At 48.7% G+C, this 16,898-nt stretch overlaps 1 protein-coding gene across 1 annotated transcript in view; it reads left to right on the plus strand.

Annotated features, from left to right (window-relative positions):
• STAC (SH3 and cysteine rich domain) overlaps positions 1-13,153 on the plus strand; it is a 94,957-nt gene extending 81,804 nt beyond the window's left edge. Inside the window, exons 9-11 of the mRNA XM_029049310.2 lie at positions 5,723-5,774; positions 5,867-6,004; positions 11,843-13,153. Of these exons, the coding sequence (XP_028905143.1) occupies positions 5,723-5,774; positions 5,867-6,004; positions 11,843-11,941 (289 nt within the window). The 3' untranslated portion in view covers positions 11,942-13,153. The remainder of the gene's footprint in view (positions 1-5,722; positions 5,775-5,866; positions 6,005-11,842) is intronic.
• Positions 13,154-16,898: the final 3,745 nt, after the last annotated feature.

The following is a 16,898-nucleotide window of genomic DNA, read 5'->3' on the forward strand; positions in this document are numbered from 1 at the left end:
TGAGCCTCAGTCACCTCGTGTGTAAAATGGGGATGAAGACTGTGAGCCCCACGTGGGACAACCTGATTACCTTGTATCTACCCCAGTTCTTAGAACAGTGCTTGGCACATAAGCGCTTGTGCTTGTGCTTGTACATTTGTAAGCGCTTAACAAATACCATCATCATCATCATCAAGCCCTTTGAAGCATCCCAAAGTTCATCAGGCAGAAGATGGAAGTGGATTCCTAGGTCCTAACAACTTGGAGAAACACAAAAATTTGGAAGCTACGATCCACTTCATAGGTAGAAATGAGTTTACACGAATCGACACGTCTTGTAGTCGAGAGAGATGGTGAGGGTTTTCGTCATGGCATAGTGGATAGAACACAGGCCTGGGAGTCAGAAGGTCATGGCTTCTAATTCTGGCTCCGCCACTTATACGTTGTGTGACCTTGGGCAAGTCACTTCATTTCTCTGAGCCTCAGTTTCCTCACCTGTAAAATGGGGATTGAGACTGCGAGCCTCCATGTGGGACAGGAACTGTGCCCAACCCAGTTTGCCTGTATCCACCCAGTGCCTGGCACTGAGTAAGTGCTTAACAAATAGCATAATTATTATTAATTATTAATTCCCTTTGGAGATGTGGAAGCTAAGTGGTTAGCAATTGGGACCTGAAAGGTCGGGGGGCGGTTATAGGTGCCATTTGATGGCTAATGGTGGCTAATTTCTGTCTCCCTCCCCTAGTCTGTAAGTCTTTGTGGGCAGAAAATGTCACTGTTTATTGTCGTCTTGTTCTCTCCCAAGCTGTTAGTACAGTGCTCTGCCACAGCAAAAACTTAATAAATACCACTGATGATGATGATGATTTCCATTCCATTCTAAGAAAGTCTTCCTGGTCACTGAGGATCATTAAGCCCTGGAAGGCTTGAATAAACTGAAGGTTCTTGAAATATTTCACCTAAAGGGAGGACAACAATTTCTTAATGGTATTTGTTAAGCGCTTACTCTTGGTTCAAACACTGTTTTAAGTCGACCGGGTTGGGCACAGTCTCGGACCCACATGAGGCTCACAGTCTAAGTAGGAGGGAGTAAAGGAGAACTGAGGCATAGAGGTGTTAAGTGACTTGCCCAAGGTCACCCAGCAAGCATTTGGCAGAGCAGGGATTAGAAACCAGATCCCCTGACTCCCGGGGCCGTGCTCTTTTCACTAGGCTATGCTGCTTCCCGTCTGAGGGATGATTCGCAGGCAGGTCTAGCTGGAAACAGGACCTGGCCCAAATGACCTCTTGAAGACTTCATAATTCTTTGGTGGTGATTCAGTGAGACCCGCCGGGTGCTACCCAATACCCATTAAAGGTTCTTTCTCTCCCCTTTAGGCTCTGTCATTCTTGTAGCATAAATTTAGGGATGAGGGTTGAAGCAGGTGTTCCCTCAAAGCCTGGTCAGGGAATGGAAATGAGAAAGTTCTTTCCCTTACCGTCCTTATTTCTCAAGTCAGAACGTTGGGCAAGAAGGGGACTGAGAAGGAGCCTCCCTGGTCAGTTTGGGGCAGGGACAGGGACATTGATCCCCATGGCCCGAAGTAACCTGATTTGGGGGGTTCAAAGGCGGGCAGGTGGCAAGGTGGAAAGAGCAAAAAAGAGAGAGGGGCAGAGATTCATGCATTCATTCGATCACATTTATTGAGTGCTTACTGTCTGCAAAGCACTGTACTAAACGCTTGGGAGAGAACAATACAAAAATAGACTCATTCTCTGCCCACAGTGAGCTCGCGGTCTAGAGATGGTGCTCAGTTAGAGTGAAGGAGATTATGACCTCATTGTGGGCAGGAAATGTGTCTGTTTATTGTTTCATTCTCCCAAGCGCTTAGTACAGCGCTCAATAAATATGACTGAATCAATGAAAGAGGCAGAGAGAGGAAGCCCAGTGAATAGAAAGAGATGCAAGATCGGGGTCGGGGAGAAGGAGTCAGAGGGTCAGGATCACAGCTGATTTCTATGTGTGTATAAATATTACATATACGTACATATGTATATATGTATACGGTGTATGAATGTATATATAATATTTATACATACATACCTGCAGTATATATTATTCTGACTATTCTACATCCTACTCAAAATAAAGTAGGTGAGCAGGTAGGAATGAAGGGAAAGGTGTTAAGTAGCAGACTGTCTTGACTATCCCATAGGAAGTGAGATGTCTGGTCACATTAGAGCTATCCTTGTCGAGAGGCTGCTTCATCTGAAGGGTTTGTCAAGAAATATGCTAATTATAATAGGGAGATAAAAATGTTAATAATGATAATATATTAATAATGATTGTTAAATGCTTACTAGGTGTCAAGCACTGTATTAAGAACCGGGGCGGATACAAGATAATTAGGTCAGACGCTGTTCCTGTCCTTCACTGGGATTAAGTCTAAGTAGGAGGGAGAACGGGTTTTGAATCGCCCTTTTACAGATGAGGAAACTGAGGCCCAGAAAAGTGAAGTGACTTGACCAAGGTCACACAGCATAATTGGCAGAGATAAAGACAAAGGACAAGGAATCTCACATTGGACACCCACTGGAGGTTTTTTTTTGTTTGCTTATCTGCTCCTTTGTTAATCGTATTCGTAATGTGCCAGGCACTGTATTAAAAACTAGGATAGAAAGGAGTTAATCGATTTGGATACAGTCCATGTCTCACACGGCGCTCACAGTCTTCATCCCCATTTTACGGATGAGGTAACTGAGGCACAGAGCAGCAAAGTGACCTGCCCTAGGCGTCACATCAGACAAGCGACAGAGCAGGGATTAAAACGCAGGTCTTCCGATTCCCAGGCCTCTACTCTTTCACCTAGGCTATGCTGCGTCTCATTATTTCCTAGATTTGCCTGCCAGGACCCTGAATCGAATCAGAACCAGTAATCTAAGGATCTAGAAGCTTATCGGACAGGATGAAACCCTGACCAGGGCTCACTCTCTGAGCATCTGATTTCCACCAGTGCTGTTCAGTACCGTTTAGCGAATACATCACCTTAATTGAAACTAAATGTAATTTAAAGGCACCCAATTTAATTTAAAAATAATCATCCCAGTTCCCAGATCCTCAAAATGCGATTAAGGCTATTGAAGAGGAACTCCTGATGTCATTGTTATTTTCTGAAGCTGCCCTCTGTCAAAAAACCCAGCTCCTTCCAAAGGGTAAGATCCATTCAGCAGCCCTAGTTCTCTCATCACCATCAAGATTTCCTAAGTCAGTCAATCATATTTACTGAGCGCTTACCGTGTGCAGAGCACTGTATTAAGCGCTTGTGAGAGAACAATATATTCCCGGCCCACAACAAGTTTATAATCTAGAGGATTAAGCACTTCCTTTCTCTCCATTACTTCTTTCGAAGATGTTTGTCCATTTACAGATGTTCTTTCTCCAAATTCTGCCACCAGGATTTCCTCTGTTGAAGAGGCTTTTTTTATGCATTTGTTAAGCGCTTAGTATGTGTCTAAAAGCATAGTGGATAGAGCACAGGCCTGCCTGTCAGAAAATGATGGGTTCTAATTCTGGCTCTGCCAGGTGTCTGCTGTGTGACCTTGGGTAAGTCACTTCACTCCTCCGGGTCTCAGTTACCTCATCCGTAAAATGGAGATTGAAATTTAGAGCTCCACATGGAACAGGGACTGTATCCAACCCAATTTTGCTTGTATCTACCTCAGTGCTTAGTACAGTGCCTGGCACACAGTAAGCACTTAATACCACTATTATTATTATTAAGTTCTGGGATAGGACAAGTTAGTTAGGTCAGACAGAGCCCCTGTCCTGGCTGGGGCTCACAGTCTAAGTAGGAGAGAAAACATGTATCCCTACTTTACAGTTGAGGAAACTGAGGCACAGAGATATTAAACAATTTGCCCAAGATCACACAGCAGACAAGTGGGGGAACTGGGATTAGAACCCAGGTCCTTCTGACTCCCAAGCCCGTGCTCTCTCCACTAGGTCATGGTTTACCTTAGATAACAGAAATCAGGTCAACTTTAACTGTAGTCTCCTGGCAAGCCCAGGGAGGCCTGATGGAGGAGAGACGCCAATCACTCCATCTTGTTAATCTTGAACACAGGACCACAGTAATGGGGGGAAAGAGAATAAAAACCAGGCAGCGGGCTTAAGAGAAACTATTTCTCTCCTCTCATGGGAGTCTGGATCTGTTTTCAGTCTAGCAATGAGGGGAGAAGTTGAAAGTGGAGTAAAGGAGCAGTGGAAATCAGGTCAATGAAACAATAGATGGTATTTATTGAACACTTGCTGGGTGCAGAGCCCGGTACTAAGTGCCTGGGACGGTACAATACGATAGTCCCCTGCCCACAACGAGCTTACAGTCTAGAGACCCGATCATAGTTTCTGGGGATATACCCTGAGGTTGAATCCCGATCTCTTTGTCAATGAAGGTGGGCCAGATCCACTCCACACCGAAAAAAAACCCCTAAACTAGATTAAGAGCGGAGGAGGGAGACAGAATCTTAAAGAGTTCCCCTTCTTTGTCTCCTCCAAGGAGTTTTTCCAGAATGATTATTGAAGGTTCTCACCCTCTTCCTCTCCTGACTGATACATCAGTCCTCCTCTGTAGGAGTGAATAATATCAGGATGGCTGGGATCAAAAAATATAATAATAATAATGTTGGTATTTGTTAAGCGCTTACTATGTGCCGAGCACTGTTCTAAGCGCTGGGGTAGACACAGGGGAATCAGGTTGTCCCACGTGGGGCTCACAGTCTTAATCCCCATTTTACAGATGAGGGAACTGAGGCACAGAGAAGTGAAGTGACTCGCCCACAGTCACACAGCTGACAAGTGGCAGAGCTGGGATTCGACCTCATGAGCCCTGACTCCAAAGCCCGTGCTCTTTCCACTGCGCCACGCTGCTTCTCAGCGTGGGAAATATTCCCTCAGTGGGATCCGAGGAATCCAGGAGAATCCAGTGATGATCCAAAAGTGGTCATAAGGCTCTCATCACCCCCCCACCATCCCCAAGAAGTAAAAAACAGGCCCCCTGTCACCCCCAGAAGCAGCATGGCTTGCTGGAAAGAGCACGGGCCTGGGAGTCAGAAGGACCTGGGTTCTAATCCCGGCTCTGACTCTCGTCTGCTGTGTGACGTTGGGCAAGTCATTTCATTTCTCTGGGCCACAGTTTCCTCATCTATAAAAATGGGATTCAGTACCAGTTCTCCCTCCAATTTAGACTTTGAGCCCTATGTGGGACAAGGACTGCCAACCAACTGGGTTAACCTGTGTCTACCCCAGCGCTTAGAAGAGCATTTGACACGTAGTAAGCGCTTAACAAACTCCCTAGCGATAAACAGAATCCACAGCCCCTGAGGTTTCTTCTCTATCAAATTTCAGCAGCCCCGCTGTTCAATTCAATTCACCAACCACATTCCAGTGTTTTTCAGCTGCCTAACTTTAGGAGCCACAGCATGAAAACATGGCTGTTAAAATGCCAAGCGTCAACCCCGGTTTAGTGATTCAAGCGTTTACACGTAGGTTATATTTGGAGTCTGTTATAATGAAGTGTTTTAGCCCAACTGGGAATTCCAGCACAGGAAGCTCGTGAGCTGCCATCTTACAACAAAGATCGTTTTATGGGCAGGAGGGGAGAACATACCAACAGGTGTGTGTCCAGTGCCTAATTGCCCGCTCTGGGAATTGACTAGGGTCTCTTACTGGGTTATCCTTTCTACCGTTTTCTCTCCCCTATCATAGGCCAGGAGACATGATCACTCTTCTGGAAGACTCCAGCGAAGACTGGTGGAAGGTGATGTGGTTTCCTTTCCTAAAAAACAGATCTGTCATCTCGGTTCTGGGGAGAGGGACCCCGGTGGCCTCACGCTCCGTTCTCTGTTACAGGGGATGATCCAAGACCGGATTGGCTATTTCCCAGCCAACTTTGTTCAAAAAGTGCAACAAGATGAGAAGGTCTTCAGATGTGTCCGAACGTTTACTGGCTGCAAGGAGCAAGGGCAGATAACGCTGAAAGAGAACCAGGCGAGTGGACCCGTGCACGTAATCGGAAGGAGAGGTGTAGGATAAACCCCGCTCCCGCTCTCATCCACACTGTGGGAGGAGGCGTGCGATGCTAACTCCTTTCTCCCATGGGTCAAGTGTATATCACTGTCCTTCGAGATTTGAAGGGGAAGTCAAAGATGGTGAGATTTCAAGCTTTATCAGTTAGTAGTGACTGATAATACGAATGGCGGGGGCTATTTATTGCATCAAGAGCTTAATATGGTGCCAAGCACTGTACTAAGCACTGGGATAAATACAAGATAACCAGGTCCGACCCAATCACTGTTCCACACAAGGCTCCCAGGGGAGGGAGAACGAATATTGAATCCTCATTTTACAGATGAGGTAATGGGGCAACCACCTCGCTGGAAAAAAGTGGTTAAGTGACTTTTCCCATGGTCTACAGCAAGCAACTGCCCGAGTCGGAATTAGAACTCAGATCCTCTGACTCCCAGGCCCGTGCTCTATCCACTTGGCCACACAGCTCCTCCAGAGAGGCGGAGGGAATCCTAATGCGTCTCAAAACCAACTCAGACAGACCCTAAAGGCAGGAAAACACACTTCCCTCCCCTGCTCAGGGGACTCTTTTTTCTTACAAAATGGTACTGTCAAGTGCTTACTAGGTACCAGGCACTGTATTAAACGCTCGTGTAGATAAAAGCTAATCATTTTGGCCACAGGCCCTGCCCCACACTCTTAATCCCCATTTTACAGATGAGGGAGTCGAGGCCCAGAGAAGTGAAGTGACCTGGTCCCACAGCAGACGAGCAGCAGAGCCGGGATTAGAACCTAGGTCCTTTGGACCCCCAGACACCTTGCTCTGGCCACTAGGCCACTCTGCTCCTCACCTCGATTTCTTCATCTTCCTGGGGTGGCCTAGATCTGGCCTGAGTTCTTGGGACCTTCTGTGCATCCCAACTAAGAGGACTTACACCGGCCAGGGAAGACAGCACCGCCTGGCCCTCTCCTCACCGTCTGCTGATGGCCCTTTCCCAGTGGCTCCTCCCTCCCTTGCAGATTCAGGAAGAGACTAGTTCAGATACCACTGAGGAATTCCACCCTACTCAAAACCTGAGACTAACAGGGTAGGTAGCATCCTGGCTTCCCAATCTAGTCCAGTTCCTTGATGTTCTCCCAAGGAATCGGAACACTTCCGCGACCTGACTCACTTTGGGGAATCCTCTCGCTCCTGGAAATGGACATCCCCTAATGGGTAGCTCCCAAGGCTTGGCAAAGTGTCTCCAGGGCCAATGGGAAATGGTCTTTATCCCGTATCTTGTCAAAACTTCACCGAGGTCAATGGGAGATGGTTTTTATCCCACATCTTACCAAAATATCACCATGGCCAATAGGAGGTGGTCTTTGGAAGGTGGTCTTTATCCTGTTGAAATGCCATGTTCACGCCTTGATGAAATGCCATGATGACCAAGGGGATTTGTCAAAACATCCCCATGACCAATGTGAGGTAGTCTTTATGCCACGCCTTATCAAAATGCCACGATGGCCAATGGGAGGTGATCTCTGTCCCACGTCTTGTCCAAACACCACAATGGCCAGTGAGAGGAGGTCTTTACCCTGCGTCTTGTCAGTATGTCATCATGGCCATTAGGAGCTGGTCTTTATCCGCATCCTGTCGAAAGGCCACCACGGCCAAGGGGAGGTGGTCATGATCTCTTGTTCCGTTGAAACCTCACCACGGCCAGTGGGAGGTGGCCTTTATCCCATGCCTTGTCAAAACTCCACGATGGCCAGTGGGAGGAGGTCTTTATCTCGTGTCTCGCCGAAATGCCACCATGGTCAATGGGAGCTGATCTTCAGCCTTCTTGGACACCAATACCCAGCAAACTCTAGGTCATCATCCGAGAGCTGTGCCCATTCAACAGGTCCGTGAGCTACTGAACACTCCTGCGAAAGGGGCTTTGAAAATACCATATATCAGAACCCCCCGGATCCCAAATAGATCCCACCCAGACAAGCAATAAGAGGCAGCGTGGCCTGGTGGATAGAAGACGGACCTGGGACTCAAAGGACCTGGGTTCTAATTCGGGTAATGCCACTTGCCCGCTGGGTGACCTAGGGCAAGTCACTTCACTTCTCGGTGCCTCAGTTCCCGCAACTGTAAAATGGGTATCAAATACCTGTTCTCCCCCCTACTTCGACTGTGGGCTCCATGCTGGACAGGGACTGTCTCCAACCTGATTAAATTCTACATCCCCCAATTGCTTAGAATAGCGTTTGACACGTTGTAAGCGCTTAAAGAATACCATTAAGAAAAAGTAATTGTGCTGGAATGAGAGACGAGATCAATTTAGGGAAGGATGCTCATTTTCTCGGGCAAACTCGTAATTAAACAATCTAGCGTTCTCGACTGGTTCCCAGAGTAATTGCATGCCACCCCTTTGAATGGGTAAACATCACTTTCCTGGTTTTCAAATGAGAGCACTGAAAATGGAAAACAAATAGAAATGTGTCAGACTTGAGCTGCTTCCAGAATTCGAACATCTGCCTCTCTGGCTCTTAACAGGATTCTGGCCAGGCTTCCCGAGGAAACATTTTGTGTGAATGAATCCCCTTCTCTCATCCTCTAGACTGTCAGCTCGTTACGGGCGGGGAACCTTTCTGCTAATTCTGGAGTATCGTACTCTCCCGAGAGCTTAGTCCAGTGCTCTGCACGTAGTAAGTGCTCAATAGTTATCATCTGTCGACTGATTGAGTTTCCCTGGTCGAGTGGACAGAGCGCCCAAGGGCGGTTTGATTCTGGGTGAAGTTAGACGCTAGATAGAAGATAGACTGTAGACTGTAAGCTTGTTGTGGGCAGAGAATGTGTCAGTTTACTCTCCCAAGCACTTAGTACAGTGCTTTGCCCACGGTAAGTGTTCAATAAATATGATTTAATCAAGTAAATTTGCAAGGATTTTGAACGTGGATGAAATTTCCCCCAGCTCTTAAAGATAGACATCCCGTTTCTCTTCTCTAAATAATAATAATAATAATTGTAGTATTTGTTAAGCGCTTATTATGTGCCTAGCGCTGAGGTATAGAACGTGTCTGCTAATTCTCATGTTGCACTCTCCCAAGTGCTTAGAACAGTGCTCTGCATAGAATAAGCACTAGATGAATACCATTGATTTTTTGGGTAGATACAGCATAATTAGATCAGACACAATCCTGTCCTCCTTGAGGCTCACAGCAAAGGATATTTGCTCTTTTAATGGTATTTATTAAGCGCTTATTATATGCCAGGTCCTGACTAAATGCCGGGGTAGGTCCCAGCCAATCAGTTTGGACACAATCCACGTCCAAAGGAGAAGCAGCGTGGCTCAGTGGAAAGAGCACGGGCTTTGGAGTCAGGGCTCATGAGTTCGAATCCCAGCTCTGCCACTTGTCAGCTGTGTGACTGTGGGCAAGTCACTTAACTTCTCTGTGCCTCAGTTCCCTCATCTGTAAAATGGGGATTAAGACTGTGAGCCCCACGTGGGACAACCTGATTCCCCTATGTCTACCCCAGCGCTTAGAACAGTGCTCGGCACATAGTAAGCGCTTAACAAATACCAACATTATTATGTCCCACACGGGGCTCACACTCTTAATCCCCGTTATACAGATGAGGCTCATAGAAATGAAGTGACTTGCCCAGGGTCACAAAACAGATGAGCGGCAAAGTGAGAATTAGAACCCGGGTCCTTCTGACTCCCAGGCCCGTGCTCTAACCACTAAGCCATGCCGCTTTTCATTCATTCACGTACCGCGGAAACCTCGGCTCCAGAAAATCCCTCTCTCTCACACCAGACGTGACGAGGCTCAGCGGGGGCGTGAAATCCTGAGCCCGGTCCACTGACATTGTGGACAGAAGCGGAAGGCTGGAGTCAGGTGACCCTACCAGCCTCTGGCAGGGGCTGGCAAGGATGCCGGGCCCTGGCGCACGCTGCATCCGGCAGATCTCGCTGCCCTAACGGGCTTGAACAGTCTCCTTCGGAATCGCCAGGAGGTTGGAGTCTCCACAGTGGCTCCTCTAGTCCCAGAGCTCTTCCCACACAGGGGGGTTTTCCTGGGAACAGCAGATGAGGAGGAGATGTGGGGGGATGTCTAGTAAGGGGGTCAGGGAACTGGGAGTCAGGAGATCTGGGTTTTTTGGAGGGGTTTTTTTAATGGTAGTTGTCAAGCGCTTACCATTTGCCAGGCACTGCTCTTAGGGCTGATAGATACCAGCCGGAGAAGCAGCGTGGCTCAGTGGAAAGAGCCAGGGCTTGAGAGTCAGATGTCATGAGTTTGAATCCCGGTTCTGCCACTTGTCGGCTGTGTGACTGTGGGCAAGTCACTTCACTTCTCTGGGCCTCAATTACCTCATCTGGAAAATGGGGATTAACTGTGAGCCTCACACGGGACAACCTGGTTACCCTGTCTCGACCCCAGTGCTTAGAACAGTGCTCTGCACGTAGTAAGCGCTTAACAAATACCAACATTAGTATTATTATTAATCAAGTTGGACCCATTTCATGTCCCCTTTGGGGAGCACAGTCTTCATTCCCATTTTACATATGAGGTAACTGAGGCCCAGAGAAATGAGTGTATCCTGAATCATGTAAGTGAGTGTATCCTGTTAGACCCCATTCACTAGTGAGGAAATCGAGCCCCGGGCAGTGTTAGTGACTTGTCCAGGGTCATACAGCAGCTAAGTGGCAGAGCCGGGGTTAGAACCCAGGACTTGCTGACTCCCAGGCTCATGGTCTAACCACTAGGCTATGCTACTTCTCACCTGTTCTGACCCCAGCTCTGCCACTGACCTGATGGGTGACCTTGGACAAGTCACTTATACTGCCTGGGGCTCCATTTCCTCACCTGTAAATGGGGACTAACATGATACAATGGATATGCAAGTAAGTGTTTGCTGTCTGTTTGGGGTCACCTGTCCTCACCCCTAAGCAAACATGATTATTAAATTACTTATTTATTCATGTTAATATCTGTCTGCCCCTCTAGACTGCAAGCTCACTGTGGGTAAGGAATATGTCTAGAACCTTGCTGTATGACGTTCTCCCAGGTGCTTAATACAGGCTCTGCACATAGTAAGCACTCAGTAAATTCCTCTGGTCGATTTATTAATGAGAAATGGCTACTGTCACCGTAAAAGCCTCCAGGACTAAAGAGTTTGGACTTCAGGTCACTCAATCAATCATGCGAAGCTACTTATCGAACACTTACTGTGTGGGGAGCGCTGTACTAATCGCTCAGGAGAGTTCACTTAATCCCAGCTCCGCCACTTATAAGCTGTGTGACTTTGGGCAAGTCACTTAACGTCTCTGTGCCTCCGTTACCTCATCTGTAAAATGGGGATTAAGACTGTGAGTCCCATGTGGGACGGGGACCGCGTCCGACCCGATTAGCTTGTATCTATCTACCCCGGTGCTTAATACGGAGCTTGGCACAAAGCAAGCACTTAACAGTATCATAAAAAACCACCCTGTAAACAAGCTGCACCCATCTTGCTGGGGACATCTTGGCAGAGCAGGCCCATTTTTTTTTCTATATTATTTGTGAAGCACTTACTATGTGCCAAACCCAGTACTAAATGCTATGGTAGATACGAGCTTATCAGATTGGACACTGTCCCTGTCCTCAGTGGGGCTAACAGTCTTATTCCCCAAAGGACAGATGAGGTAAACGAGGCCCAGAGAAGTGAGGTGACTTGCCCACGGTCACACAGCGGGCAAGTGGGAGAGCCGGAATTCGAACCCGCTCCCAGACCGACGCTCTAGCCACTAGCCCACGCTGCTCCTCAGTTCCATTCTGAATACTCCTCTGCCCCTTTGAATTCAGATCTGCGTGACGGCCGAAGAGGAGAACGATGGCTTCATCAAAGTATCTAGCGGAAAGAAGAGAGGTTTGGTCCCTCTGGATGTCTTGGAAAACATCTGATTCCCATCCCTTCCGAGCTCCGCGGAAGACGAGGTTTGCCGACAACGTTCGATAGCCCCGATCACGCCGCGCCCACCCTGAGGAGCCACCTCACGGACCCCGGGGGGTACAGCGACGCCTGCCCCCCCACCACCCACCCCAATTGGACTGACGAGTGCCTGGAGCCACGAGGTCGGTGCCCTTGTCTTCACCGGGCGATCCAGGAGCGGGAAAACCCGTCTGCGTGGGAACAGCTCCGGGACTAACGGAGCCACTGTGGAGACTCAAACCTCCAGGCTACTCTGAAGGAGACTGCTCAAGCCCGTGCGGGCAGCAAGATCAGCCGGACGCGGCGTGTGCCCAGGCCTGGCATCCTCGCCAGCCCCCGTCAGAGGCTGGTAGGGTCGCGTGGCTCCGGCCTTCCACTTCCACCCAAAGCGTCGGTAGACTGGGCTCGGAGTTTTGCACTGCTGCTAAGCCCGGTCACGAGGCCGCCGCCTGGAGAAGGGCACACTGGCAGGGTCGCTGGAGTCTGGGCTCCAGGACTGCCCGCTCTTCTCATTTCCGCAGGCCTTTCTCGCTCCCTGAGTTCGGCTCGCAGGGCGAGGTAGCGGACTAACTAGCTGCCCGTCTGAAGAGACCCAGCCTTCCACCCTGCTTCGTTTCCCAGCCTCAGAGGAAGCGAGAGGAGGGCGAGATTGGGAAAGGAGTCGGTTCAGGTGGACGTGCCTCTCCACTCCGTACAGATGGGTTTTGCCTCGGGTTTCAGGGCCGTGGGCCTCAGAGCGTTGGCAACCCAGAGTTCTGAGCGGCAAGGGGATGGAGCGGCTGCTTGAGGTGTCTAGCTTACGTCCGCCGACTCAGTTTCCCGTGACCACGGCCTCCGTTTCCAAGGCCAACAAATAGCTGTCCTGGGTCAGACTACGAACTGGGAAATGGAAGAAGGAAATTAAAGGTCGAGTCATAAACCACGGTCCCGGGGAAAGCAACCAAAATGGAGGAGTCCGGACATTTTCTTCGGTATCCGCCAACGTGGGAAAGCGGAGAGGCTCCCTCACCCCTCTCAAACGACCAAGGCAAAATCCTGCCGTCCGCCCGGCCTCGCCCAGGGAAACGGGTGTGGCCCTGCTCTTTCGCTATCGTTTACACGAATGCGGCATACTGTGACACCATCTTCTCTCGAGTCTCGTCCCTGTATTAATAATGTTGGTATTTGTTAAGCGCTTACTATGTGCCGAGCACTGTTCTAAGCGCTGGGGTAGACATAGGGGAATCAGGTTGTCCCACGTGGGGCTCACAGTCTTAATCCCCATTTTACAGATGAGGGAACTGAGGCACAGAGAAGTTAAGTGACTTGCCCACAGTCACACAGCCGACAAGTGGCAGAGCTGGGATTCGAACTCATGAGCCCTGTATTCCGACTTGCAATATCTAGTCAGAGGATAACGGAGTCAAGAGCCACTCCCCACGGCCTGGAACTGACCTCAGTTTGATTTATTTTGATACAAAGCAATAAAGGAGTTGAAGTGACTGGGGAAAGACCCGAGTAGATTCTGCCCTGCTCCTATCGGCTTTGCTTTTCATCGTCACTGGTGATTTGGAGTGCTTACTGTAGGCAGAGCACTGTATTAAGTGCTTGGACGAGTACGTACAATAGAGCCGTTGGATGAGGGTTGGAAAGGAGCCATTGCTTGAGGTGGGCTTGTGCAGTGCATGTGGGGTTTATGGTTTCGATTGGGGGCAGGTGGGGAGGGGGAGTGAGGGACAACCGAAGAGATAAAGCAGAGAGCAGGCAGGCTTTCTGGGGCCCCAATTCCCTGAAAAAGAAAGGTCCCAGAGTTATGAGCTCTGAAAATCTCAGATAGTCCACTGAATCGATCAGCCTTGTTGCCTGGGAGGAAGTAGGTGGTAGAACCCTTGTCCTGGTCTCTTGGGAGTTGGTCCCTGGCGAAGGTCTCTCATCCATTGAGTCTCCCCCTGCCCTCCTGCCCTCTCTCAAGAGGTGGGTGTTTAGTATCAGTTTCGGCAAGAGGACATCTCTTGTCAGAACACACGGGCTCCTCCTCTGCCTCCCACCCCCTGTTTCCCAGAACGGTGAAAAAAGCATCGGCCTGGGATTCAGCAGACCTGGGTCTTAATCCCAGCTCCGCCGCTTGCCTGCTGCGTGACCTTGGGCAAGTCACTTCACTTCTCTGGGTCTCAGTTTTCTCACCTAACAAAATGGGGATTCCACACCCTCCCCTTTAATCAGAGCCACCCAATGTGGGACACAGATTGCATCTGGCCTGATTATTTCCTACCCCTGAGTTTGACACAATAAACATTTAACAAATAGCCACCATCATTATTAAGTGCTTTGCACACGATAAGTGCTCAATAAATGCCATTGAATGAAAGAATGAATGAATGAATGAAGACTGCTGCTCAGTGAGTGGGAAGGGACGGAGCTACCACTCTACTAAGGATCCAGTCCCGTCAGCCCGGTTCGGTTCTGTCTTTCCTGTTAGCCCCGGTGCGTAGTGATCACGATAATAATCCTGGTATTTGTTAAGCACTTACCATGTGCCAGGCACTTTACTGAGCACTGGAGTGGTTACAAGCAAATCGGGTTGGACAGAGTCCCAGTGCCACATGGGGCTCACCATCTCAATCCCCAGTTTACAGGTGAGGCAACTGAGGTCCACAGAAGTGAAGTGACTTACCCAAGGCCACAGAACAGGGAAACGGCAGAGCAGGGATTAGAACCCACAACTTTCGGACTTCCGGATCCGGGCTCTATCCACTGTGCCAGGCCGCTTCCAGTGGCCAACAGACAGGCCCTCCCTCTCTCACTCCCAACTGGGAAACTGGAGGTCAAGGCAGAAACTGGAGGTTAGGCCAGACGCTTTAGCGGCGGAAGCTGAGAGAGTCCAGGCAGGAAGGAGCGATGGGGCAAGACGTCACACGTGAGGCAGGGGAAGGAAGGGAGGATTGGATGCCTACTTCCCAAAGAGGCGTGTGATTGCTGAGCTGCTAAATGAGGACAGTTAATAATAACAATGGTGGTATTTGTCAAGTGTTTACTGTGTGCCGAGCACTGTCCTAAGTACTGAGGTAGACACAAGATAATCAATCAATCCATTGAATTAATTGAGGGCTTACTGTGTGCAGAGCACTTACTAAGTGGTTGGGAGAGGCCAATAGAACAATAAAACAATGATAATATAATTTGTCTGTTACATTGTTATAATATCTGTCATATTGTCCAATTGTCTACTGGACATTAGAGTTTACAGTCTAGCGGGGGAGACAGACATCAATAGAAATCAATAAATGACTGATATGTAGATAAGTGCTGTGGGACTGGAGAGGGGCGATGTGATTAAAGGGAGCAAATCAGGGCAAAGCAGAGAGAGTGGGAAAAAAGGAAATGAGGGCTTAGTCAGGGAAGGCCACTCGGAGGAGATGGGTCTTCAATAAGGCTTTGAAGTGGAGGGAGAGGAATTGTCCGGTGGATATGAAGAGGGAAAGCATTCCATTCATTCATTCATTCATTCAATAGTATTTATTGAGTGCTTACTATGTGCAGAGCACTGTACTAAGCGCTTGGAATGAACAAGTCGGCAACAGATAGAGACGGTCCCTGCCGTTTGACGGGCTTACGGTCTGATCGGGGGAGACGGACTCCAGGCCAGAGACAGGACATGGGTGGGAGGTCAGCAGAGAGATACGCGTGATCGAAGCACGGTGAGTAGGTTGGGATTAGAGGAGCCAAGTGTACGGGCTGGGTTATAGTAGGAGAGTAGCCAAGTGAGGTAGGAGGGGCCGAGGGGATTGAGTGCTTTAAAGCCTATGTCGAGGAGTTTCTGTTTGATGTGGAAGTGGGATAGGAACTACCGGAGGTTCTTGAGGAGTGGGGAAACGGTACTAAGCGCTTAGTACAGTGATCTGCACACAGTAAGCACTCAATAAATACGATTGAATGAATGAAACATGGACTGACCGCTTTGGCAGAAAAGATGATTCCTACCAGTGTGAAGGATGTAATAATAATAATAATGTGCTAAATACTTATTGGGACATGGTCCCTAGCCTACCTGGAAATCCTGCTTAGACTCCCCCTTACACTGGGACCCCGGTGTTGGACAGAGAATGTGACTGAGCTAATTATCTTGAATAATAATTATGGTATTTAAGCACTTACTATGTGCCAAGCACTGTTTTAAGCACTGAGATAGATACAGAGTAATCAGGCTGTCCCATATGGGGCTCACAGTCTTAATCCCCATTTTGCAGATGAAGTAACTGAGGCATAGAGAAGTCAAGTGGCTTGTCCAAGGTCATACAGCGGGCGAGCGGCGGAGCCGGGATTAGAACTCACATCCTCTGACTCCCGAGCCCGTGCTCTTTCCACTCAGTCATGCTGCTTCTCATCTAGCCCAGCATTTATTACAGTGCTTAAACGTTAGTAGGAGTTTAACGACTACCACAGTTATTATCAGATCACCTTTAGAGGGACTGTTATGGGGGAAATTACAGTTCCTTACCTCATCCCTGGAAGGAGACACACACACTTACACACGCACACAACCCAGATGTCCCTTCATTTAGATACCATTTTGTTGGAGTGAACAGTTATTAATCACCCAGCAAGAAAACAGATCCGAGTTGCCTCCAGCAAGGTTTTGGAGAGCCCAACCGACATGTTCCAACTGAATGCAATTAAAACATCGGCCGTTCTTTTTCTTCCGTAAGTACCAAGCGAGGGGAAAAGGGGAGCGTTTGGATGATGATGAAGAGAAACTGAGGTGGAAACGCCTCCTCCAGACTGTAAGCTCTCCCCCTCTAGAGCATAACCTCGCTGTGGGCAGGGAATGTGCCTATTTATTGTTGCAGTGTACTCTCCCAAGCACTTAGCACAGTGCTCTGCACACAGTAAGTGCACAGTAAATTCGACTGACTGGCTGGCTGACTGAAACGTAAAAAAAGAAGAAATAGT

The sequence above is a fragment of the Ornithorhynchus anatinus genome, chromosome 21, assembly GCF_004115215.2.
Source record: "Ornithorhynchus anatinus isolate Pmale09 chromosome 21, mOrnAna1.pri.v4, whole genome shotgun sequence".
NCBI classification, from domain to species: domain Eukaryota; kingdom Metazoa; phylum Chordata; class Mammalia; order Monotremata; family Ornithorhynchidae; genus Ornithorhynchus; species Ornithorhynchus anatinus.